The 27,518-nt window shown below is 37.3% G+C and overlaps 1 protein-coding gene and 2 long non-coding RNA genes across 52 annotated transcripts; 2 read left to right on the top strand and 1 right to left on the bottom strand.

Annotated features, from left to right (window-relative positions):
• The first annotated feature begins 12,532 nt into the window (after positions 1 to 12,532).
• On the top strand, positions 12,533 to 12,952 carry LOC148292369 (uncharacterized). Its single transcript, XR_015826577.1, has 3 exons — positions 12,533 to 12,606; positions 12,694 to 12,790; positions 12,869 to 12,952. It is a non-coding gene; the product is annotated as an uncharacterized LOC148292369 (long non-coding RNA).
• A 406-nt stretch (positions 12,953 to 13,358) lies between these two features.
• On the top strand, positions 13,359 to 23,305 carry LOC110750171 (threonine--tRNA ligase, mitochondrial 1-like). The gene is made up of 11 exons (XM_088246245.1): positions 13,359 to 13,428; positions 13,525 to 13,619; positions 14,115 to 14,147; positions 14,250 to 14,336; positions 14,768 to 14,860; positions 15,358 to 15,450; positions 15,540 to 15,644; positions 20,497 to 20,628; positions 21,317 to 21,388; positions 22,808 to 22,879; positions 23,011 to 23,305. The coding sequence occupies exons 1-11, from the start codon at positions 13,374 to 13,376 to the stop codon at positions 23,104 to 23,106; spliced, it is 933 nt and encodes a 310-aa protein (XP_088102371.1). The 5' UTR covers positions 13,359 to 13,373; the 3' UTR covers positions 23,107 to 23,305.
• Positions 21,676 to 26,512, bottom strand: LOC110773021 (uncharacterized). 50 transcript variants are annotated; one of them, XR_015826537.1, is made up of 10 exons: positions 26,219 to 26,510; positions 25,847 to 25,931; positions 25,194 to 25,236; positions 24,824 to 24,872; positions 24,677 to 24,722; positions 24,066 to 24,147; positions 23,910 to 23,987; positions 23,628 to 23,727; positions 23,466 to 23,555; positions 21,676 to 22,438 (listed from the first exon to the last, which is right to left on the bottom strand). It is a non-coding gene; the product is annotated as an uncharacterized LOC110773021 (long non-coding RNA). The 50 variants fall into 50 exon arrangements; XR_015826536.1 differs by having other exon boundaries at positions 23,628 to 23,716; XR_015826535.1 differs by having other exon boundaries at positions 23,872 to 23,987; positions 26,219 to 26,509.
• Between the last annotated feature and the right edge of the window lie 1,006 nt (positions 26,513 to 27,518).

Below are 27,518 nucleotides of genomic sequence, written 5' to 3'. Positions count from 1 at the left end.
GACTCGCTCTGCTTTTTGGCTATTCATATGTGAGTTGCACAGAGGAATGGTTTAAACATGGTGCAAGCTTTAGTGCCTATACTTCACGCTGTATAAATCTGCTGCTTGGTTTCTTTTGGGGAAATAATGCCTGATTTTCTGGAATATTAATTATACGTCAATGACTTGTTTCAGTTATTGGGCTGGGCCCAAATGAATGCATCAAACTTATAAAGATATAACATGCAACTAAAACGGTGCATGTTGTAATTAGGGCACCTAACATCATCTTCTTCACTAGTTAGCCGCGTCTTCTTCTCTGCAACTGAAGATTCGCAGCAGCTGCAGGCGCAAGTAAGTTCTTTCTTCTTCATTCTTCCTTCTTCCTTCTTCCTTCTTCCTCCTCCTTCTCCCTCTTCTCTTTTGGTTGCCGTCAAAATTACCCCTTGACGTATCGGGACCGTATCGCGATTCGCGAGCGTATCTATCGATGGAGTATCGGATACGTAACGATGGAGTATCGGGTACGTATCGATGCCGTATGAGTCAAACATGAACAATTTCTGATATCTCGTTCTGTAGGTGAAGGACCCGCTAGTCATTCCTCTGCTCCTCCTCCTCCCACTCAAGCAAAGGTGAACGGCCATGGTGGTCCAAGCGCCCAAAGATGAAGCCTACCTCGAGGCTGTCATTCCCAAACGCATTGAACTCTTTGAGTCCATCCAGGCAGAGCAACGTGCTGCTCGACAGTCTCTCCCTTCTTTCGATCCTATAAGGTAAACCCTAAACCCTAAGCCCTTTAACGTGAGTACCAAGCAACTCCTAAAGTGAGGATTTTTTTAGGATTACATTGTCGGACGGGAAGGTGAAGGAGGGCAAGAAGTGGATAACTTCCCCATTTGAAATTGCAAGTGAGATTTCAAAGAGTTTAGCTTCTAATGCTTTGATTTCTGAGGTCAATGGGGTTCTATGGGACATGAACAGGCCTTTGGAGGGCGATGCTGAGCTTAGGCTCTTCACATTGGACTCATTCGACAACAATGAGGATGTACGCCACACTTTCTGGCATTCTAGCTCCCACATTCTTGGACAGGTAGGTACCAAGAGTTATTACCGAGATTTTTGGTTTGGTTTTGGTTTACTGTATTGATTTGATTTGGATCGGATGCATAACAAGTTTCCATACCGTGCAGGTGTTGTGTGGATTTCAGCTGCACCAAAATGGATTCAGTTGCATCCTCAACTTGTGATACTCGCAAGTGCACGAGCCGTTTGGTAGTATAGCATATGTAAGTGCGAGGTCGATCCCACGAGGATTGGTGATTGAATGATCCAATTCATTTTCCCTACACAAAACAGAAATGAAAAAAAAGGGAAATAAATAAAACAAGGAAGAAAGAAAATAACTAACTCAAGTAGATAAGTTCCCAAGTTCAATTAGATTAATGGATTGATTCTAGCTAAAGTATGATTAAGCCATGGTGTGTGGTCATAACCTTGTGTTCCTAATTCCCTAATTTGATCATTTGTTGTCTAACCTAAAATTAAGCATTAGGAACCCATTAAGCATAGAAGAACAATTTAAACAACCAAGCATGTATCTAATCCCTGTTGTCGAATGTCCATACATACTCTTCCTATTCATAGTTCAATTCGAATTAAAGCATGGTGTCTACTCTTAATTCAAACCAAGATAGCTAACATGCAAGCCTAAATGGTGATCAATCATTCAAACTAGCATATTAACTTATAAGCATAATGAATAAGAACAAAAACCATAATTGAAACTTGGAAACTTATCAAACTTGAATACTTAAGAAAGAATGTACATTACAAGAAAAATAAATTACAACTAAGAAAACATTAAAGAGAGACTAAGAGAACTTTGAGGAAGAAATGAGAAGTGTTTGGGAAAAGTGTTTGAGGACATGGAGGCTTTTTGGAGAAGAAAGTAGAAGTAGAGAGTTGTTTGAGAAAGTGTTTGGAGAACATGGAGAATGTTTGTGAACTTGGAGACTTTGGGAACTTAGGGAGTGGAGAGAAAGGTGTTTGTGAAGTGTTTGAGACATGGAGACTTTTGGAAGAGAAGGGAAATGTGTTTGGGAAATTTGGAGAAGGGAGGAGAAGTGTTTGGAGAACTTTAGAGATGGGAGAAGTGTTTGAGAGATTTGGAGAAGAAAATTTAGTAGAATGATCTTATTACAACAATTGAGAACTACAAAGGAAACTAAGAGAATTTGAGGGAGAGAAGGGAAGGGAGCTCTAGAGAAGTGTTTGAGAGCTCCCCCCCTTGGGGTGTTATTACAAGCTTAGAGAACTTCCCTATTTATAGGCCTAGGGGAAGTGAAAATCAGAATTCAATAAGACTAATGCATACAACACTTGAATTATAAAATCTGAAATGGTTGATGCACTTGTATTAGAAAATCTTGAATTGGTTGATGCACTTCACCACTAAATCCCACCAGCAGCCCTAGCTCATCTTCATGTCACCATGACCAAGCTTCCAACCAGAAATGATAGCTCATACCTAGCTCACCATGACCAAGCATCCAACCAGCACATGCTGAGGTCAGCATGACCAGCAACTTCAAGGGCTTACAACTTGGGCTTCTATTAATCAAATTAGGACTTTAAGCACTCTAAATTGAAGTTCAGAATGTCTTGTTTCCAGCCATATGTTATTTGGGCCAATCCAAGGTCGGAGGAAGAAGTTAAGGCCGAAACAAATTGCTAACTCATTTTCCGCGCTGATAAGATCCATCCTGAGCATGGTTCTGTGTTTGCTAGGTAACGGACTCCAGATTTATCCAATGGGGCTGAATTTTGGATATGTTATAGTACACACCAATTGGAGCAACTTTCATGAAGAATGTGGCCTCATCCGAGCTATGTAGGTTGCTGAAACAAAGCTTGCAATATGACCTACGGAACTGGACTGGCAGGGGGCTGTAGCCATAATGAATTTGTCTTTAAGCTCTTCATCAATTCATCCAAATTAGGCCTTAACATGCTTGAATTGCATGAATTATGTTCTCCAAAGCCATCATTGTTACCTAAAGCTCAATTAACTGAAAGATAAACACAAAAAGGATTAAAAGCACAAGTTTAACTCAAAAACATAACCAAATCATAAGCTAGAAGGGTAAGAAATAATATACAATTATGAACCGATCAAATACCCCCAAACCTAGATTTTGCTAGTCCTCGAGCAAAACAACACAAAACAAAGTTAAAAACAAAACTAGAAGTTAACTAAACCACTTTCGTAGGTAACTCGATTGCATTTAGCATATGCAACAAGCCTTTAAACCTCTAGGCATCCCTAGTAGGAGGAGTTGTGTCTCCTGAGGGTTTAACAGATACGATACCCACAAACGTTTTACTGACTCTGTAAAACAAAGTAATTAGAAAACTTAAAGATTGTTAGTCCTTAAGCAAAACCAAAAACAAAAACAAACACAAAAACACAAAGAACTTAAAACAATTTTTCCGAACATTTTCTGAAGAGAAATGACTCATGCACATGACTTAAACGTTTTAACAATAAAAGCTCAATTTTTAGCCATTATTTACAAAGCGGCAAAGTTCTAAACACAATATGCTCAAAGTGTAGTAGTGTGATAGCCAAATGCAACAAATTCCCCAATCTTAGTTTTCACACAATTTCAAAAATCATACAAAGCATAAGTTCAACTTCAAATCTCACCAAAGTTGTCCTCTCACAAATGAATCACTCAGAAGAGGGCTATAATGCACACTCAGTTATAAACATGAGAATAGAGTTAAACCATAAGGGACTTAACTCGCAATAGAAATATGAAGAACTTGCATTAATATGATCTCAAGAAGGATGTCAAACACTTAAAAGTAGAAAAATGAATGCAATTCAACCACATGACATTTAATATCAATTTAGGTCTTTAACATGGGTTGTAATGGGGCCAAGGGTGTAAGGTGAGTAAGAAATGAAGGATATGGATAATACAAAGTCCAAGGAACTCGCAATGCAAGAGCATAAAATAATTGTTTACAAGACTTCGAATCATCACGATTAGATTTTTTTCTTTTACCTGATCAAAACTCCTTATACCCTTCATTTACATTGATTCACTCCTTTCCTGAACAACCACCAATTTATTTTGAAGGCCCAAAAATGAAATTTCATTCAACCACCACTTAATCACAACTTTTCTCTTTTCTTTCACCAATTGTGTGATTTTTTTTTTTCTTCGAAATTCCCAAACTTAGTATGAAAAACACATCCCAATTAAAGCTCATGAGTTCCTTAGAAAGGTAAATATTTGTTTTTCAGGCTAAGGCGAGGAAATATAATTGGTTAAATGAAAGAAAAGGTTTACATGTAGGCTCAAAATGGTTAACAATGGAAAATCATGCTTAAGCATGCATAAGGTTAGCTTGAAAGGCACAAACGATCCAAAGAGGGCCTTAATATCACTTCTTAAATGTCATGAAATCAAATTGCATAAGAATGAATGACGTTTAAGTGTTTAACCAAATCAATGAATAATGAGATCAAACAACAACTTTGATGACAAGAAAATAAGAGTATGTATATAACACTCATGAATTGAAGTACAAGGCTCAAAAGCTCACTTTATATGGTTATATAAGTCTAATTTATGCTTGATACAATTCTTTGGGTCATGCAAATCCTTTAATTGGAAAATTATGAAACAAATGGCAAGTGCAAAGAAGGTTTCGAACATATCATGCTAGAACGATGCCAAATTAATTAATTAATGAATTATTTTATTTTATTTATGTTACAAGAAGAATTTACAAGGAACAAAAAAAATAAATAAATAAATAAATAAAATTCAATTTTCATTTAAGTCATGCAAACATTTATCACAATCTCATCAAATGTGTTCGGAAAGTGACTCAAAACAAAACAAGACTCAAAATATAGAAAAAGAAAAAAAACAAGCAAGAAATATATATATATTTTTTTTAATAAGAGAAACTTAATTTACTTGGTAAACTCCAATACCCCCAAACCTAGATATGAACATTGTCCTCAATGTTTAAAAATTAGGAACAAGCAATGTCATAACAAGAAATGAAAGGTACTAAAGTAAATATAAAATCACAAAACACACAAGAATTGAAATAAAATAATTACAAACAAAAAATAAAAATAAAAAAAATAAAAAAACGAAACAGTAAAACACTCGAAACAGAAAACAAACAGTCTTACACAAACCAAAACCCAAACGATTGAAAGCCCAACCCAAAAGAAGTTAACACACTTTGAAACCTAATAACGGTGAAAACCCGAAGCCCACAATGAAGTCCGAAGCCCACATGTTATTATTAATTTATTTATTTTTATTTATTTATTTTAATTTAATGAAACGTGAATTGGGAGTGCGAAGGCGGGTATTTACGAAACAGAAAAAGTGTGGTCCTTGATGCCTTGGTTCCTGGGAAGTCACGGGGAAAATAGGTGAGGGACGTGTCGGCGTGCAGAGGCCGCTTTCACATCCCCCAAGCTAGAATTATTAGACTCGTAGGAAGGCGCGACGACTTTTTCACTTGAAGGTGGTGAAAGGTGAAAATGCAATTAAGGGGGTTGGGAAACGGGTGCGGCGACATATAGAGATAAGCGGTAAGGGTCGCACAGAACTCAGAACCGCAATGGCTAGGGTTAGCAAAAACTAAGTCTATAAAAGGTAAAAAAACACAAACTCAGAAACACACAAAAGAGAAAAGAAAGAAAGAAGATAAGAAGTGAGAAATCAAATGGCCTCTAACTACCCATTTTCGTTGGATCTCAACCTAGCTCCACCGACTCAGACACGAGGCCAAGCAGCGGCACCAGTATGGATGCCTTACTTTGCTTCCGCACGGGGGCCTGTGACAGTAACTGACTCAATACTCCTGGACAACGATGTTGCCATTGGAGTGGCTAGAAATTTAGTGACTCCTAAAGATATACGTGTTCTGGGGACAAGGGATGACAACCGGGTCGTGAGCGATGCCCTGGCACTGAGCGTGCAGAGTACGGCAACAGTCGCAAGTTTGGGTCATCGCCTACTTGCGAAGTCCCATGAGGTAGAGGTGCTAAAGGGTCAGTTGGCGGCGGAGCGAAGTATGGTTGAAGAGTGTCAGACTGCTATAAAAAGCTTGAAAAGGGAGAGGTCAAGGATAGTGGAGGTGAATCGACACCAGCTAGAAGTATTGCGGGACGAGAATAAAAACCTATCAAAAATGGTAGAGTTGTACTCTCGCGACATGCGAAAACAGTTGGAGGACCTAGACCGACCGGGTAAACGCAAGCAAGCAGATCGCGAGAGTAGTTACGCTCAAGCTAAGATTGCTATCTTTGGGAGCTCAAGTGGTGAGCCCCAAGAAGCTGTGCGTGAAGCCCCGGAAGAGGACAGCCAGAGGGCCAAACTCAAAGCTCCAATGGTCGAGACACCAAGCACCGAGAAGAAATGATTTCCTACTGCATTATTGTTGTTTTTATTTTATTTTGTTGTTTTTGTATTTTCATTATTTTGTTTCGGAAATAAAAGAGTAAATTTGCAGAAGGAAAAAGAAAACGGAAAAGAAAGCACACTTTCCAAACTTAAATCAAACGAAGACGACAAACGGAAATGGAAGCACAGTTCCCTAACTAAAATAAAATAAAGATGATAGCCGAAAGGGAAAGGCAAAAACACAAAGCTCTAGAAAATGAAAGTAACGGGCAAAACAATAAAACACCAGAAAACACGGAAAAAAGAAAAGTAAAGTGAAAGTAAAGGTGCTCCCCCTTGAAGCGATTAGGTCGAGCATGCCCGGGAAATCCGAAATGGTGTTGGCACCTTCATTAGCATATGTCTATTTAAAGCACGCCTCTACAAGCGGATGATACCCAGCATTTCTTCCTGCAAACTCAAGGAAAAACATCAAAAAATCCAGAAACAAAAAAATGGCATCCTCATGCACTCACCTTGATGATCTCGACCTTGAGCTGTCCCTTGCACCTCCGAATGCCCAGATAAGGGCTCCTCCAAACCTTGTCTTCCCAAACTCCACATATCATCACGGCACAGCCTCAAACTTTGCTGAGGCAATACCGAACTTTTCTGAGGCAATGCCGAACAGAGCAGTGCTGCTGGGAGGCATGATCGGCAGCAAGCTCACACCGACAGATCATCTGCATGTGGCACATAGGTCTGACAAAGCAGCGGTGGAGGAGTCCCACAATTTAACTGTGCTCCACGCGGTCTCCGCTACCAATTTGGGCATGCGATTACTGGCGAGGACAAGGGAGTGTGCCGCGATGAGCGAGGAAATAGCTTCCTTGAAGGCTATGGTGGCGGACTTGCAGAAGCGGCTCTACTGTGCCAATCAGCACGTGGAAGCACTGCAGAGGAAAAATGAGGACCATGTCGAGCTGCTGCAGATTCTGCAGGTAAGAGAAAATAGAGGCAAGCCATGATGATGATGAAGATGAAGAAGAAGAAGAAGAAGAAGAAGTTTTTTGTTTTTTGTTTTTGTTTTTTTGTTTTTTTGTTTTTTGTTTGTTTTTGTTTTTGTTTTAATGCAGCGTTTGAAACAAAAATGTGTTTTAACACTCAGAAATAAACTAACTAACCATACCACGTAAATAAATAAATAAACTAACTTAACAAAACAAAAACAAAGACTATACAGAAAAGAAAACAAAGAAAATAAATAAATAAATAAAACTTAATTTAAAAACACACGAATATACAAGCAACTCACGGATGACCAGTTAAGGGCCTCAGAAAACACAGCCAGGGGATCCGGGAAGGTTGGAGGGGTCACAATGGTCCCGCTTAAAACCCAAACTTCTTAGACACCGAAGGTGTCGCCTAAAGAACTCCTAGACACTGTATTAACGGAAGTGCTCACTGGGGTTACCATAAGTCGGCTCATATGAAAAATCTTTTTTTTTTTTTTTTTTATATATATTTTTTTAAAATTTTTAAGATAAGAAATAAAAACAAATTAAGATAAAATGAAACAACAAACCATAAACAAAAATGAACTAAGTAGTGTAAACAAATTCAAACAAACAACATAAAATGTTGTACTAAAAGAAACAAACCAAGAAACCAAGAAACCAAAGAAAAAAAAAAAAAAAAAAAAAAAAAAAAAAAAAAAACAAACAAACAAACAAACAGCACTTTCTATCACCCGTTTATCACCATTTGGACAGATTCGTTTCTATGTCTTTCAGCTTCGACCTCTGTTCAGTTTTTAGGCTATAACTTTCCAACCGTAAGTCCAAATTTTACGTTCTTTATATGGTTGGATTCAGCATAGAAAAACAAAGAACTCAACGCGGACCAAAAGGTAAAAAAAATGACGGAAATAAACATAATTCAAAGAAGAGAAAGGATTGAAATGCTCCCCCTTGAAGCGATTAGGTCGAGCATGGATGCACTTGGAGGTCGCGACTTCTCCCATTGCTCCACACTTCCCATTCTTATGATTGAGGTTGCCATCTCTCTCCATTTATTATTGAGCTATAATAAATTGCTAAAACAAACATAGAAAACTTGAAATGGAATTAAAAGGATTAGGAAATAAAAACTAAAATGAAAAGGAAAATCAACACACATCCAATTCCATGCTTCAAAGCAACAAGCACCAATGGGTTGTGTAAGCTGGGACTTAAACCCAGTTCTCTTGCTTGTTGGGCAATTGTCCTTTTCTGTTGGACTACAAACACAACTGGTCCATTAACGTTATTAACTTTAAAACTTGAAATTGTCTAGAAAAACATGAAAATGAAAAATAAAAATAAAACAAGTAGGGAAAAGAAATAGAACCAAACTATGTTGCCAATCCCCGGCAACGGCGCCAAAAACTTGTTGTGTGGATTTCAGCTGCACCAAAATGGATTCAGTTGCATCCTCAACTTGTGATACTCGCAAGTGCACGAGCCGTTTGGTAGTATAGCATATGTAAGTGCGAGGTCGATCCCACGAGGATTGGTGATTGAATGATCCAATTCATTTTCCCTACACAAAACAGAAATGAAAAAAAAGGGAAATAAATAAAACAAGGAAGAAAGAAAATAACTAACTCAAGTAGATAAGTTCCCAAGTTCAATTAGATTAATGGATTGATTCTAGCTAAAGTATGATTAAGCCATGGTGTGTGGTCATAACCTTGTGTTCCTAATTCCCTAATTTGATCATTTGTTGTCTAACCTAAAATTAAGCATTAGGAACCCATTAAGCATAGAAGAACAATTTAAACAACCAAGCATGTATCTAATCCCTGTTGTCGAATGTCCATACATACTCTTCCTATTCATAGTTCAATTCGAATTAAAGCATGGTGTCTACTCTTAATTCAAACCAAGATAGCTAACATGCAAGCCTAAATGGTGATCAATCATTCAAACTAGCATATTAACTTATAAGCATAATGAATAAGAACAAAAACCATAATTGAAACTTGGAAACTTATCAAACTTGAATACTTAAGAAAGAATGTACATTACAAGAAAAATAAATTACAACTAAGAAAACATTAAAGAGAGACTAAGAGAACTTTGAGGAAGAAATGAGAAGTGTTTGGGAAAAGTGTTTGAGGACATGGAGGCTTTTTGGAGAAGAAAGTAGAAGTAGAGAGTTGTTTGAGAAAGTGTTTGGAGAACATGGAGAATGTTTGTGAACTTGGAGACTTTGGGAACTTAGGGAGTGGAGAGAAAGGTGTTTGTGAAGTGTTTGAGACATGGAGACTTTTGGAAGAGAAGGGAAATGTGTTTGGGAAATTTGGAGAAGGGAGGAGAAGTGTTTGGAGAACTTTAGAGATGGGAGAAGTGTTTGAGAGATTTGGAGAAGAAAATTTAGTAGAATGATCTTATTACAACAATTGAGAACTACAAAGGAAACTAAGAGAATTTGAGGGAGAGAAGGGAAGGGAGCTCTAGAGAAGTGTTTGAGAGCTCCCCCCCTTGGGGTGTTATTACAAGCTTAGAGAACTTCCCTATTTATAGGCCTAGGGGAAGTGAAAATCAGAATTCAATAAGACTAATGCATACAACACTTGAATTATAAAATCTGAAATGGTTGATGCACTTGTATTAGAAAATCTTGAATTGGTTGATGCACTTCACCACTAAATCCCACCAGCAGCCCTAGCTCATCTTCATGTCACCATGACCAAGCTTCCAACCAGAAATGATAGCTCATACCTAGCTCACCATGACCAAGCATCCAACCAGCACATGCTGAGGTCAGCATGACCAGCAACTTCAAGGGCTTACAACTTGGGCTTCTATTAATCAAATTAGGACTTTAAGCACTCTAAATTGAAGTTCAGAATGTCTTGTTTCCAGCCATATGTTATTTGGGCCAATCCAAGGTCGGAGGAAGAAGTTAAGGCCGAAACAAATTGCTAACTCATTTTCCGCGCTGATAAGATCCATCCTGAGCATGGTTCTGTGTTTGCTAGGTAACGGACTCCAGATTTATCCAATGGGGCTGAATTTTGGATATGTTATAGTACACACCAATTGGAGCAACTTTCATGAAGAATGTGGCCTCATCCGAGCTATGTAGGTTGCTGAAACAAAGCTTGCAATATGACCTACGGAACTGGACTGGCAGGGGGCTGTAGCCATAATGAATTTGTCTTTAAGCTCTTCATCAATTCATCCAAATTAGGCCTTAACATGCTTGAATTGCATGAATTATGTTCTCCAAAGCCATCATTGTTACCTAAAGCTCAATTAACTGAAAGATAAACACAAAAAGGATTAAAAGCACAAGTTTAACTCAAAAACATAACCAAATCATAAGCTAGAAGGGTAAGAAATAATATACAATTATGAACCGATCAGCAGGCACTTGAGGAAGAGTACGGATGCAAACTCTGCATCGGTCCGTGTGCCAGAATTGAAACAAGACACGATATGTGTGCCACTAGCAAAGAGGTTTTTAAATAATAGTTGTTAATTTAAATGTAATATTTTATATGTTTTCTGTATATTTTGTCTCCTTCTTTGGTTGACCAATATGTTGCCTGGAATTTTGTTTGCGTATGTGGTTTCCTTCGCGTGCAATTCAACTACTAGGATAGTTCAAGTTTTATGATCCCAGTTCTGAGAAGATGTTATTTCGTGGTTTTTGCTATGTGTTTTTGTAGTTTCTCATTTGGTTCCCTTATGGAATGCTTGAATTCAATCGCAGGGTTTCTACTATGATGCATTTTATGGAGATTTTGGCTTGAATGATGAACACTTTAAGCAAATCGAATCATGGACAGAGAAGGCTGTTAAGGTATTGTTTGTTTTCTTGTAATAGAATTCATGTAAACTTGTTGTATGGAGGAAACTGTTGCTCCTTCATTTCTTGTTATGAATCCTTGACTGGTTAGTTGTAATATATTTCCCCAGGGGAAACAACCTTTTGAACGCATTGAAGTATCAAGGGAACAAGCCCTTGAGATGTTTTGTGATAATAAATTCAAGGTAAGGAAAGGTGCTTAGTTTAGTTTCTAATCAATAGAATGATAATAAATTCAAGGTATTCAAAATTGATTTCTTTATTTTTGCATAGGTTGAAATCATCAATGGTCTTCCAGCGGACAAAACTATAACTGTATATAGATGTGGCCCTTTGGTTGACTTGTGTCGTGGACCCCATATACCAAATACATCATTTGTCAAAGCATTTAAATGTTTGAAGGTATGTGTTCTATGTGTGTTAGAGCCGCAGTTTGTAAGATTTTCTTTCATCTTGTTATTAATGTATTGAGTGTCTGTATTTAACTCATGAATTTGCAATCCCAGGCTTCTGCAGCCTACTGGAGGGGGAACAAGGATCGTGAAAGTTTACAGAGAGTTTATGGAATATCTTATCCTGATAAAAAACGCTTGCAGGTGACATTATGTTTTTGACATTCCATAACTTCGGTTTTGGTTTTCTTATCTTCTTTCTTGTATCAGCTACTACGGCTGTGTTTCTGAGTGTTTGTTAAATTTAAAGTTCCTTGTACAAATTGTTGCACTAATTCCTTTAATTGATATCAAAAGGAAAAGTGTGCATAGCTGTTCCCTTTACGGATTGGTGGATTTCTGGGTATAAAAAAGACAAATCAGTGCTAACTCATAAAAATAACCAAATCCCTTGGTGAATTGGTACTGAAAATATTTGATGTCATCTGTTAAACATGAACCCCTTTAAAAAAAAAAACACACACACACACACATGAACCCGACGGCTCTAGTATTATATATGTCACAGTTAGAAGTGGTTCTGTTCTCTCACGACATTTGATAGAAAGTGGACACCTATCTTCATAGTTCTTAGCTGTTTGGGGTGTCTTTGTGAGATATATTAACTGAAAATAAATGGTGCTGTTTGAAGTGCAATGGTTTCAAGCAATACAAGTTGGTGTAATTTTATTAAAGCAATGATGTCGAGGACATGAACTTTTCATACCCTCTTCAACATAAGTTAACATGTAAATTTGTAATGGTCAGATTATTATACTTATAAATTACTTGATTTTCTTACAAACGCATACCTTTTTTCTGCAGCAACATATCCACAGGCTAGAAGAAGCAAAAAAATATGACCACAGAGTGTTGGGTAAAAATCAGGAGCTTTTCTTTTTCGACCCAGTTAGGTATGTATTGAGTTCATATTTCTTAATTTTTTTAAGTGACCAAGAGTGATCGATTTTCATTTGATTATTTCCGCTCATCAATTGCAGCCCAGGAAGTTGCTTCTTCCTCCCTAAAGGGGCTCGGATTTATAATAAATTAATGGAGTTCATAAAGAAGCAGTATAGAGAGAGGGGATATGAAGAGGTTGGTGGTCAATGTTCAGTTGTTGCATCAACTTTTTAATCTTAAATAATATGCTCATTGTTTTCTTTGCTTTGGTAGGTTATATCACCAAACTTGTACAATATGAAACTCTGGGAAACATCTGGTCATGCTGAAAAATACAAAGACAATATGTTTTCGGTGGAGGTTAGTTTTGATATGAAGACTTGATACCATTGCGTTTGTTTATGTTGAAGCAACTGTATGTTTAAAAGTAATCTTACTGTGAGGGATCAAGTACTGGGAAGACAGATTGATGGATAAACATAAAAATAAAGTCAATACACAGATTTGAAAATGTATATTTATTTATTATTAATTCTGTGTATATGAATCGATACCAAATATTGGATAATTTCATGATGAAGAAGGCTCTGTTGCTCAAACAGTAAAACAATATGGAAATTATAGTATGAAATTCAATGCAGATGATTGATTGAGATCATCATCTAATAGTTATGCGGTGTAAATGAACTGGGCTAAGTTTATCTTGATTTTGTATCCTTTTATATGACGAAGTCAAGTTCCATTGCAGATTGAGAAACAGGAGTTCGGTTTAAAACCAATGAACTGCCCAGGGCACTGTGTAATGTTCCAGCATAGGAACCGTTCTTATAGAGGTATTTTCTTGACCTTGGTAAAACTGTGATAGACTATCCTTTGCTGTTAAGGACTTGAACTTGGTACTTATGTGTGCGTTTGATATTTATGCAAAGAACTACCTCTACGAATGGCTGATTTTGGGGTGTTACATCGGAATGAGGCCAGTGGTGCACTCACTGGATTAACACGTGTCAGAAGATTCCAGCAGGTATACTTTGTTTATTTTTTTGGTTTCCTGGCATTTACTTTAGATGATATATATAGTTTTTTGTTGAAAAGAAACGAAATTTTATTGAAAAAAAAGCAGATTACAGATATAACAGAAACCGTGGCCAAGAGGGCCACTATAAGCACAGACAAGGAAAAGAACAAAGCCAAAATAGCACTATAAAGCAACTGCCTTCCAATCTAGAAGAATAAGCTGGAAGAAGATCCCCTTAAACTCTGAGGAAGTAGATGCCCAAAGCGATGCCCAAAAATGAACTTGATCCCATAACTCATCTAGCCCATCACCTTTGAAATTCTCAAAATTTCTTCTATTTCTCTCCCCCCACACAACCCAAAATACCGCCATCAAGGCGCAATAACCTGTCTCCACCAAATCTCTCCACCATGATACTTTAAATGATGTTAATGTTGTAGGTTTGTATAGTTAGAGTATTAGTTCCAGTTTCCAGCATTATTGACGTTCTTTTTGGTACAGGATGACGCTCATATCTTCTGCAGGGAGTCCCAAGTGAGTTAAACTTTACTCACATAGATCCTAACATTTTACTTTTGTTTTTGTATTTTTACGGTTTCGTTTTGCTTATAGTACTTTAATGTCTCTGTGTTTCAGGTAAAAGATGAAGTGAGGGGTGTCTTAGAGTTTATCGAGTATACCTATAATATATTTGGATTCACTTTTAAGCTGAAACTTTCAACAGTAAGGTTCTGGATCCCTATGATTGAAGAGCTGAACATCTAGTTTTTCTTTGTACTTTTCGGTAGAAAAGTGTCATTGTTCTTCCTCACAAGTTATCGGCCTAAGCTGGAAGTTTGAATTATATATTTCTTTTGTTTATTTTCAAATCTAAAATAGACAACAAATACTCCCAAGGGAATATCTTATCAGTCTTGTTGTAGATTTAGCTTCTATTTAGAGTGTGATGTTTGGATTTGGATTTTTAATTTTATTTGATCATCACATAGTATTGAATTGATAGTCTGATTTTACATTTTAACTCATTGGGTATGGGTTACATCTAATTATTTTGGTACTGCATAATGCTATGAGTTATAATTGTGTGTATCTATCTCTCGTCTATGAAGTAGGGGAAATTCATATTTATTCTGCCTCATACGTTTATGTTGTAGATGCCAGAAAGCCACATGGGAGACTTGGCAACATGGAAGAAGGCTGAGGCTGCTCTTAAAGAAGCTTTAATTGAGTTCGGCAAGCCCTGGGAGGTATTTTTACTTGATACTCTAATTGCACATAAGCATCTAGCTTATTCTTCCTTTGGCAGCTAATGATAATAAAATTCACTTGGAAGAAAATTGATCTAATTTTCATAGTGCACTAGTGTAGTTGCTTGCTTTTTGTTTTGTTTTTCCACTTTGGTTACATTGGAAACCCATGGCATCCTAACTGATTCCCCCACCCACCCTTACCACTTGGGCCAACCCCCAAGGCTTCTAGCTTATTTATTCTTTAGCTCAGTGGGTTAAAAACTTGACGAAGCTCAGTCAGTACAGTTTTCATACTGAGCCAGATGGATTGGATTGGAGTGGCTAACCCAGTTTCTTCTCTACCCATTCACTTGGTGAGGGTAGAATGGTCAAATTCTGTGATTGGTGTTGTTGTTTTGGTTGATTATCTGTACGTTTTAAAGCACTACAGTAGGCCCCCCTGAATTTCTAGATTGTGTCTGGAGTGTGGTTACATCGCTAGTCATGTTGTGCAGGTGAATGAAGGGGATGGTGCATTTTATGGACCGAAGATAGATATCACTGTATCTGATGCATTGAGCAGAGATCATCAGTTGGCAACATTACAGGTATATGATGATCGCTATTTTTCGTTTCATGATCTCTTGACGTTTCATTTTGTTGCTGTTACCATTTTGGAAAAATGCTGTGGTTGTAGCTTGATTTTCAACTTCCCGACCGCTTTAAGCTGTATTACTCAGCAGAGGGTGAAGACGGCAAGATGGAAAGGCCTGTTATGATACACAGAGCTGTTTTAGGTTCTGTTTAAAGATGAAGATGATATATCATAACTAAAGTTGGTTGGTTATTAGTTTAGTCTGTTATACGTTTGCTACTCATGTAATTAGTTTGTTTTCTGTGGTTGGTTTAGAATAGCTAAATGTAAATAGTCAAAAGGCTATATATATGTAATTGTATTAATTCATTTGTCAATTAATGAAAAGTAACAGATCTCTTAATTCTTAAGAAACCTTTCTCTCTTTTCTCTTCTTCTCTCTCTCTCTCTTTTACAAGACCACAGAGTTTCTACATGGTATCAGTCGCCGTTTGCCTCACGGCCAATTCAATCCATTCTTCCGCTTCGTTTCTCTGATTCTTGCTGTTCTTCTCCTGCAATTATCGTTTCTGATTGCCATGGCGTCTCCGTCAGATTCTGCATCTCCTGACTCTCTTCCGAATTTTCCCCCAAATTCTTCGACAAACCCTAACTTGTCCAATTCGTATGCTTCTCTCACCATTCAGAATATTGGAAGCATGGTGCCGATTAAGCTCAAGCGATCTAACTATCTTCCATGGCGTGCTCTGTTTGCCCCAATTCTCAGGCGCTACAAACTTTTTGGCATTGTTGAAGGTACTGAGCCATGTCCACCGCCTTTCCTTCCAGATCGATCGGTTAATCCAGCCTTTGAGCTTTGGTATGAAAAGGATCAGAATCTGTTGATTTGGTTAAATTCTACACTCTCAGAAGATGTTATTCCTTTCACTGTTGGTGTCTCTTCTGCTCGAGATCTTTGGATCAAGCTTGAACAACGTTTTGGTGGTGTCTCCGATGCTCACATCCATCAACTCCGGTCTCAACTCCAAGCGATTCAAAAAGGTGCTCAATCTATGGCAGATTATCTTCAACACCTCAAAGAAATTTCTGATTCTCTCTCTGCTGCTGGTGCGCCTATTTCTGATCGAGATCTAATTGCGGCTACTCTTGCTGGATTACCTGATGAATTTGAATCATTTATTGATTCTGTAATGTTGCGCCTTTCTTCCACGTCTCTGGATGAGTTACATGGCCTTCTTCACACCAAGGAGCTTTCAATGTCTCGTCGCAAGAAACTCTCTTCTTCCACCACTGAGTCCTTTCAGGCGTTCTCTGCTCAGTCTCAACCGCCTCTTCTTCCAACTCCACCGCCTCAAGCATATGTTGCACAATCTCAACAATCCTTTGGTTTCCCTTCTCATCGTGGAAGAAACACCTATCGAGGTAATCACTATCGTAATCCTGGCCGGTACAATAACAATCGTGGACACATAAGCACTTATAGGGGTCAATCTTCCAATCGTGGTCATCCACAAGGTGTTCGTCACTCTTCCTTCAGCAGTAATCGTGTTCCTTGTCAAATTTGTGGCTCTACTAGTCATGAAGCTATTGATTGCTATGATCGCATGAATCCTGACTTCTCTGGGAAGATTCCTCCTGCAAAACTTGCAGCCATGTGTGCACACTATACCTCCAAACCTTCTCCATCTTGGCTACTGGATTCTGGCGCCACAACTCACATCACTAATGATATTGCCAACATCTCTTCACCAACACCGTATACTGGTGAGGACAAAGTTTATGTCGGTGATGGTAATGGTCTCTCTATACATCACATTGGCTCTTCTTCTTTGCATTCTCCTCATGCTAAATTTCATTTGAGTAATGTGCTCCATGTTCCTAAAATGAAACACAACTTGTTATCTGCTTACCAATTTCTCAAAGATAACTATTGTGCTTTAACACTTGACTCTGATGGATCTGTTATAAAGGATCGTACTACGGGGAGGACGCTTTTGCAGGGTCCCGTTAAAGATGGCTTTTACCCTCTGCTAGACTGTTCTTCTACTGCTTCATCTTCTGGATCCTCTTATGCTTTCGTCAGTGCTCAAGGTTCAGTCAAACTTTGGCACAGTCGGCTGGGACACCCTTCTTCATCTATCTTTCGCAAAATAATATCTAGTACTAAGCTTGCTATTAAGGGTACATCATCTGTTGACTTCTTTTGCTCCAAGTGTGCTATTGCTAAGAATCACAAACTACCATTTAGTTCATCCACTACATCTACCTCTCAGTCTCTTGAGCTATTACATTGTGATCTGTGGGGACCAGCTTCTGTCACTTCAGGAAGTGGTTTTCGATATTATTTTCTCATTGTCGATGACTTTAGCAAGTACAGTTGGTGTTTTCCTTTAAAGACTAAATCAGAGGTGTATTCTACTTTTGTAATCTTCAAAGCCTATGTTGAGAATATTGTTGGTAATAAAATCAAGATACTTCGTTCAGATTCTGGGGGTGAATTTACCAGTTTACAGTTTAAAGTTTTTCTACATACTCATGGTATTGTCCAACAACTCAGTTGTCCACACACACCAGAACAAAATGGTTGTGTGGAGAGGAAACATCGGCATCTTGTTGAGACAGCTCGGACCTTATTAGTTGAATCCAGTGTTCCTCATTCCTATTGGGTTGAAGCTTTTACCACTGCCATTTATCTTATAAATAGGCTGCCTATCTCAGGAAATACTAAATCACCGTGGGAGTTGGTATTTAGCAAGTCTCCAGATTATTCCAAACTTAAAGTTTTTGGGTGCAGTTGTTATCCGTGGTTAAAGCCCTACATTTCATCTAAGCTTGATGGGAAAAGTAAGAGATGTGTCTTCTTGGGTTACAGTTTACAACACAAAGGTTATCGGTGCTTGGATTTGGAAACTAATCGGATTTATGTCTCTCGACATGTTACATTTGATGAGGATACTTTTCCATTTAAAGATGTTCCTTCAGTTCCATCCTCTGTTGATCAGTCTCTTTCTCCATCTTCATCTATTAATCTTCACTTTTCAATGCCTCCATCTCAACCCACTGTCCCTCCTCACTCTATTTCTCCACCAGCATCTGTGCCTACGCATCACCCTGTCTCTCCAAATCATTCTGAGCTTTCGCATCCCCCTGTGCCTCCTCCTGTTTCTAATGTGCATCCCATGGTTACTAGATCCAAAAATGGTATTCATAAGCCCAAAGCATTCACTGCTACCAAACATTCTCTTCCTTCCTCCACTGATTACATTCCCAATACTTATCTTCAAGCATCTAAGTTTGAAAATTGGCGACTAGCAATGCAAAATGAATTCAATGCTCTTTTATCTACAGGCACTTGGACCCTTGTTCCTCCTTCACCCTCTCAAAATGTAGTTGGCTGCAAGTGGGTCTTTCGAATTAAAAAGAATCCTGATGGCTCCATTGAGAGATATAAAGCAAGGCTCGTTGCTAAGGGATTTCACCAAAAGGAAGGTCTTGACTACACAGAAACCTTTAGTCCAGTTGCAAAGCCGGTTACTATCAGACTCTTGTTATCTTTTGCTGTCCAATTTAACTGGTTTCTTAATCAACTGGACATAAGCAATGCTTTTCTGCATGGTGACTTAAACGAGGATGTATTCATGGTTCAACCTCCTGGTTTTCAGGATCCCAGCAGGCCTACTCATGTGTGCAAGCTCAGAAAATCTCTCTACGGCCTTAAACAAGCTCCTAGAGCTTGGTTTGACAAATTATTTCAAGCTCTTCTATCTCTGGGATTTAGTCAATCATCCTCTGATGCTTCTTTATTTGTTCTTCATGCTCCAACTCTGGTTATAGTTCTTGTCTATGTTGATGATATTCTGGTCAGTGGTCCTGATGCTACCATTTGCAATCAGTTCATAGCCAAGTTGAGCACTTTATTTCCTGTCAAAGATCTAGGTCCCTTGCATTACTTTCTGGGTCTAGAAGTTCATCGAACCAAAGATACTCTGATTCTTCACCAAAACAAGTATCTGCTTGATCTGTTACAGAAAACAAATATGACTGGTGCAAAACCCTGTTGCACTCCACTTAGCTCTACCAAGCTAGATCACAGTGGGGAATTACTTGCTAATCCCACTGAATACAGATCCCTTGTCGGTGCTCTTCAATACTTAACTTGGACAAGACCTGACATTTCCTTTGCAGTGAATCAAATCTGTCAATTTATGCATACACCTACTGTTCTTCACATGCAAGCAGCCAAACGTATATTGCGGTTTCTCAAAGGGACTATTACTCATGGTCTCTTGTTTAGGAAAAGCTCACTGCATCTGTCAGCCTACTCTGATGCCGATTGGGCTGGTTGTTCTTATGACCGAAGATCCACTGGTGGTTCATGTGTTTTTCTGGGCACCAACTTAGTTAGCTGGAGTGCCAAGAAACAATCAACTGTAGCCCGATCCTCTACTGAAGCTGAGTACAGATCCTTAGCTCACACTGCTGCAGAGGTTACTTGGATTTGCAAGGTGCTCAAAGACTTTGGTTTTCCTATTTCTCACAAACCTACTCTCTGGTGTGATAATATCTCTGCTATATCTCTTGCCTCTAATCCTGTATTTCATGCTCGTACTAAGCATGTCGAGATTGATTATCATTATATTCGTGAGTTAGTGCTTGCAAATCTGGTTGACGTTAAGTATGTGTGCAGTCAGTCTCAAATTGCAGATATCCATACCAAAGCCTTGTCTAAAAACAGATTCCAGTTTCTGCAGTCCAAGCTTTCACTTGGAATCCTTGATTCTTCCAAGTTTGGCTTGAGGGGGTGTAAAGATGAAGATGATATATCATAACTAAAGTTGGTTGGTTATTAGTTTAGTCTGTTATACGTTTGCTACTCATGTAATTAGTTTGTTTTCTGTGGTTGGTTTAGAATAGCTAAATGTAAATAGTCAAAAGGCTATATATATGTAATTGTATTAATTCATTTGTCAATTAATGAAAAGTAACAGATCTCTTAATTCTTAAGAAACCTTTCTCTCTTTTCTCTTCTTCTCTCTCTCTCTCTTTTACAAGACCACAGAGTTTCTACACTGTTGAGCGTATGCTTGCTGTACTGTTGGAACATTACAAAGGGAAATGGCCCTTCTGGCTTAGTCCACGTCAGGCAATTGTTTGCCCTGTGTCGCACACAGCCCTGCCTTATGCTCTACAGGTTGGTTTTTCTTTCTTTCTTTTTTTAATTTTAATTTTTCCCTTCTTTGGATCGACTGTTTTGCCTGAGTGTAGCTTGTGTATCGTGTAAGGCTATGAGCCATCAAGTTTTTTTATGTCTCAGGTTGTTCATCTTGCGAGCCAATCACCATATTTCTTCAGTAGCCTCTCTCTTGGTGGCCAACTGCTTGCCAAGCTAGAGTGGCTTACATTGTTTTAGTTCTATTTTTGACACTTTTAGTTGTGTCTGAGATACAGTTAGCAAACAACCTATCAAACTGTCTGAAATAATATTGTCTGTGGAGAATGAAAATTTAGATCATGGAGTTATGGCTAAAGTCTTGCCTCTTTCTCCAGATTTCATCACCTCTCTATCATAGCTACTTTCTTTAAATGTTTTTGAAGCAAAATCTAATTAGTTTTATATTAGGTTTCGGTACTGAAGTACACTTTATTCAGACGCACAAATTCACTTGGTAACTGGTGAAGGAAACTTATCCAACCCAACCCCTCTTTGGTTAGATTAGGGTTTTGTTTTGTTTGGTTCGTCTTCTGTTGATAATTTAGGAAACTGATGAACTGAAAATATATTTTTAATTATTGATGTTATGAGTTGTACAAAATGCTTAATGGAGTACAATATCTTTAAGCTCAAGTCGTAGATAAAAACTGCGTTTGCATTTTTGTAGGTACGGGATCAGATCCATCAGGCTGGTTATTATGTTGATGTTGACACAAGTGATAAAACAATTCAGAAAAAGGTGAGCATTCATAACTTGGGTAAATGCAGGATTTGATTTCGCATTTGTGGTATGATGGGCGTCAAATATGTGGTTTACTGTCACAGGCAGCGGCGGACCCAGAAATTTTTCAAAGAAGGGGCAATATTTCAAAGCCTAAAAGCTTAACGAAAAACACAACCAAATACCTTGATAATTTAAACAATATTTAAAAAGGCTAAAAACACTATATTAATCACATTAACCATTTCACCATGTTAATTATATACAAATAAACACCACATTGAAATATTAACCAATTCACCATATTAATCATTTAATCAAACCACAACAATCTTTATTAATTAATTAAAAACTAAAAATATATACAAAATAAATAAATTCAAAAAAATCTATACAAAATAACCAAAACAAAAACTCTATCAATTAACCAAAACCAAACAATCCATCTTAATTAATTAAAGCATAAAGAGAAATAACTTTGAAATTTGAGAGAGAAATTAATTTTCCAGACAAATTGTGGAGGGCTGGTCCATTGGTGGATGGCTTATCTCTTCTGGTTTTGGAGCTGCCATGGCTTATGCCCACTTCACAACCCTTCTCTTGCCTCTAAAACAAATGGGTTTCTACCAATTGAATCAAAGAATACAGAGAGGGAGAGATAATCAATGATAATGAAAAAAAGCACAAAGAGAAAAGCTAATGGATGATGGAGGCAAAGGAGGATTGAGAAAAAAGGAATGTGGTTGGGGAGTTGGCCGGTGTGGGTAGTGGTGGCCTTTTCTTTCTTTTTATTTTTTTATCTTGGACCAAAACTATGCGTTTTGGACAGATCACTTAAAAAAAAGAAGCCAAGCAGCCCTGCGCGCTGCAGCCTGCGCAAAGGAGCTGCTGCCTGGAGCTTCTTTGGAGCAAATAATCGAACAGTTGGTGGGTAGTAGCAGAGGGGCATTTCCAGCTTCTCAAAGTGATTTTCCGGAGAGGGGAGGTGCAGCTGCACCTCCTTGCGCCTCTTTAGGTCCGCCACTGCCGCCACTGGTCACAGGGGAGATTCAATGTTCATGCTGCAGCCTGTAGTGTTGCATATATTAGTATAATAATTACGTAATTAAGATGTAATGCAATTCCTATCATCAGTCAACTTGATTATGCCAAAATATTTCCAAATTCTGGAACTTGAGATAAACTAGTTAAGGAAAAGTAGTGCATGGTTCTTTTATTCTATTTCTATACAGTAATTTTGACTGCACTGTGCAACACCATCCTGATGAGCCTAGGGATTTTGTGTCTCTTGCATGACACATAGTGAGGGCAACACCCCATTCATTTACATTATGAATACGGCTTCAGCATTGTCGATTTCTTTGCTGAACCGAGATAATAACATCTGAAGCAAACCAGCCTTGTGTTTGTTTACTGATAATGCTCTTGTTTTTGCAGGTACGACAAGCTCAGATCGCACAGTACAACTACATTTTAGTTGTGGGTGGGGAGGAAGTTCAAAATGGACAGGTCCTATTTTTTTTCTTCGTAATTTCGTAATTTTTGTTTATACTGCCCAGGGTCCTTTGTTGTAAGTTAAACTCTGCCATGAAGTCTTCTAGTGAGAAGTTAATCTCTGATCCATCCTCTTATGGTTTCAGGTTAGCGTAAGGGTTAGAGATAAGGGTGATGTGACAGTAATGAGCATGGAGAGCCTACTACAACACTTCAAGGACCAAGTTGAAGCTTTCCATTAGGATTCCCTTCATTTTATTATTTCATTTTTTCTTGGGAGTGATGGGTGATTTGATCATATTTTTTTGGTGAACCAGCAGCTAAACTGATAATTGAACCAAGGCTAATTTCCTAAGACAAAAAGGTGTAAAATAGGAATCATAGCAGCCCAAAACATCATATGAAAATACAGGGGAAAAGCAAGAACAGCTGAAAATTTACATTTTCAATCATAGCAGCCCAAAGCGTGCTCAACTAAACATGACATAGTTATAATTTAATCTTCCAAAAATCTTTCTAAAAGCTTTCAATTGTTTGAGTGGTTGAACAATTGAAATATGAAATGATATTGAGTACACACCCACACGTGAGACCCACTGACCTATAAACCTTGAAACGAATTTGGCATGCCATGCCATATTTGATGTTGTTGGTAAAGAAGACACACCCTTTTCATTGTCGGCAAAGGAATCTTCAATAAACTTGACAAATTGTTAAAAGCACCATAACAAACTTGAAAGGGATGAAAACAAATTTTACCTACTTTTTGGTTTGATGAAGTTTTAAGATAGATAGCAGAGTCGCACTTGCTGTTCTGCTGACTCCCACTTCATCATCCTCGTTATCTAAAACCTGTGAAAAAACTAGAGTAATAAAATCCTAAGTTATTAGAACAAAAAATCAAAAGTAATAAAATCCGAACTAAATCTCTAAATGGAATTTTCTTTGGAATGAGGTTTTATCAGCATATAGGGCGAGAGATACAAAGCATAGAAGAAGAGGCAAACCAAACGAGAAACAGTTCTATGCTATGTTGGAAATTTGCCTTCTTTGAACCATCTTTTGCAACTGCCATATCATTTGTTCCAATGCCAATAAACATGTCGTTTGAATCATATAATACCTGACAAATAAGATCAGTTGTAAATTTATGCAACAGTACGTACGTTGAGAAACAACAAGAGAAAATTAACAGGAGTACCTAACTAGTTGCAAAGCCTGGATATATTTCTACCCCCAACTCTTCTACCTTCACTCCCATCCATTGTACTAATTGACTTAAACTACATCACAATGTCCACAGTCAAGAGCTTTTTTTGGAAGTTGAAGCATAACTGTAATGTATCACAAAGAGTATTATACATGAAAGATACATTAAATCAAACGTTTATTCTATTAAAAAAAAAATAATGAAAATAAGTATTGACAAAAAAAATAATGAAAATAAAGAAAGTTAGTGCTTTCTTGATAAATTCCAGCAGAACTAAAGAGAGAAAAACAAAAGGCAAATGATAATGGTGCAAAATTCATGGCAACCAATAACACGATTTTGAACTACCTTATAACATAATTTCCCTTATTACTAAAAGGATATGGCAGTGAAAATGCATATCCTTTGTAAGAAACCAAAACTTGTCAGAAGTTACAGGGACTGATTGGTGACAAAGACAATATATGAAGGTTCTTATATAACAAAGACAATATAAACCAAACAACTCCTATTATAAAAACCATTGAATGGTAGCCTAATAAGTTCAACAATGAAACTAATGATAAAATCAGCGACTAGTAAAAGTCATATAAAATGTTTACCTTGGATGCAAATGTATTGTCCAAATAGAACTTGAAAAACTAAAAACTTCAAAAATCACAGCCCAAGAATGAAAGGTTAAACTCCAAATATAAATTAGAAAGCTCAAATCTTTAATAATAAAACTACCTATGGCAAAGGCTACGCACCATCTGAAATGTTAGCAAAATAACCCATTTTCTTTTCATCTGCACTGCACTAAATCAGAGCAACAACAAATCAGTATTATAACATGCACAAACAAGATGTTGACCGAAACACATACAAACATAGAGAAGACTGAGAAGAAAGAAAGAAAGAAAGAACTGAAATTCAGAGGTGAGCACTTTTTCTCCACAGCCACTTTGTACAGGTTTCCTGATCATATATTCACTAACGGTACTTGATTTTGGGAAAATCTGGAAAACTATTGCATATATGACTATGGGCAAGGATGGAGACAAGATAAGATGAATGCAGCTCTCAAAAATTTAAACTACATCAGCAACTAAGTATAAAACTAATGTATAGAATCCTCACCTTGTCTGCAAATGTATCTAAACAGAAATTAGAAAGTGAAATCCTGCACAAATAAGACCAAGATTGAAACCTAAAACTCAAAAGATAATCATAAAACTCAAACCAAAATAGCTAGTAAAAACTAGCTACTGAAGATTGGATCACAATGCTAAAAAGTCTAAAAATATGTAAGGGATATCTGGCCCATCTTCACGAGGAGTTACACGCAACATGTATAATGCCATTATGACAAAAGTTACATAACAAACCCCAAGTACCTTTAAACATGCCTAACCCAAATCGATATTGATGGCACATCTAATATCATTTTTACTGAATATGAACCTACACAAGCATTTCTTTTTTTACTTTTTTTAATCGTAAAGTAACTTTCATTAAAACCCCAAATAGAGGCAACCTGCACAAGCATTTAGTACACTACGGAGTAGAACAAAAAATATTATAAATGAAACCCAACAGAAATTTTATAGAAGCAAAAGTTGCCATACAAAAATGAAGGAGAAATCCACGCCAAGACTAATGATTTTATAAATTTCTTGTAGGTATGACAACATCACTTAGGAAAACTCAGTTCATCAATTAAACTAGAAAATTTAGAAATGCAAAACAATCTACAATAGAAGGAGAAGAAACCTGAGCTGCAAGATGAGTACCATGAGAAGAAGCTGACAAGATCATATGAAATCATCATCTTGTCTACAAATTCTTGGTCCAAAGAGAAATTAAAAATATGAAAACCTGTACAGATCACAGTAAGAAATTAAAACCTAAAAATGAAAATAGAAATTAGAAAAATCGAAGCCTAAATAATTAAAATTATTTTATGGCAGAGGGCAATGTCGTTCCTGGAAGCGATTGGAGCTTCTTTGAACTAGGAAAATACTGGAGAGCTAGAAGAAGAGAACTTCTTGATGTCATTCGAAACAAAAATTTGAAAAGCATCTATACATGAAATAGAGAGGTCTAGGTTAACAGAAAAAGGGGAAGCAAAGAAAATAAGGAAGAGAAAAGCATGCGGGTCTCACCAGATCTGAAAATGGAGAAGTCTAGTTGTGCAGATGAGAGAGGGAAACGATGTAAGGAGAGAGGAGAAAGGAGAACCCTACCCAAACACGAATTTTGAGATTTCCAACTTTTTTCTCTTTGGATTTCTGTTTCCAATTTAAGAAATGAAGAAAGAGTGGAAAACCAGACTCTGATATTTTTGGTTTTGGAATGAAGGAAAATGGCTTATCGAAGAGGAAATAGGAATTGAATATAGGGCGAAACACATGGATAAATTTTGAGCGAAATGAAGACCCGCGAACTAGCCCGCTTATTTTCCTTAGGATATTTTAGGAAGTGTCAGGTATAAAGGGGTTTTAATTGACATTCTTTATAAAATGTCAGGGAAAGTGAAAGAAAGTTGACGCTCTTTATAAAATGTCACGAAAAGTGATGTATAGTTGATGTTTTTTGTAAAACGTCAAGTAAACTTGCTAAGTAGTTGACGCTTTTAAAAAACCGTCAAAGCTTCGTAGGATAGTTGATGGTTTTGAAAAAAACGTCAACTATGAAGTGTCAACTAAAGCATGTTTTCTTGTAGTGAATCAAAGTCCTCGTTTGAGTCCTCAAACTTCCAAATGAATCAAAGTAGACTTTTCCTTTTCAACCTCCCCACTAGCAATTGATGATTACCATAACCATTGATCTTCAATTTTATGTATTTTTCTGAATAAGGAGAATCGTTGGATTTTGAAGAATTGCGCACGACTTTCTGCAACAATTGTATTTTTTGTTTTTTGTTTTGAGGAAAATGTTGAGAACGATTTTTAGTTTGACAAGAAAATAATGTTTAGTTTAACTATTTGAAATAAAATTTAGTATATGGTTCATTAAAGCTTCACTAGGTCCAATCTACATGTGGTGTTGGAATTTAATTTTTTCCTAAACCAGCATACCTTTGAAGGGTTAATTGTTTTATTAGTCCCTGAACTTAGACCCGATTTGCATTTGAGTATCTCAATTTCTACAATGGTTCCTGTGGTCCTTCAACTTCACTTTCGTTAGTACAATTGGTCTTGCCGTCAATTTTGTTAACTTTTTCTGTTAAATGCAGGGGCAAAATAGTATTTTTATATTAAAACAAAAAAAAAATTAATAAATTTTTTTTTTTAATTTTTTAATTTTTTAATCATATTTTAATCAATTTTGATACAAAAATACCATTTTGCCCTTGAATTTAACAAAAAATTTGACAGAAGTAACAGTGGAACTAGTTGTCCAAACGAAGCTAAAGTTAAAGGACCACGAGAACCATTTTGGAAATTGAGGTACTCATATGCA

Source organism: Prunus avium, chromosome 8, assembly GCF_965620075.1.
Source record: "Prunus avium chromosome 8, drPruAviu1.hap1.1, whole genome shotgun sequence".
NCBI lineage: Eukaryota > Viridiplantae > Streptophyta > Magnoliopsida > Rosales > Rosaceae > Prunus > Prunus avium.
Note: the sequence above shows the minus strand (reverse complement) of the source record. Positions and strands in the feature narration are given on the sequence as shown.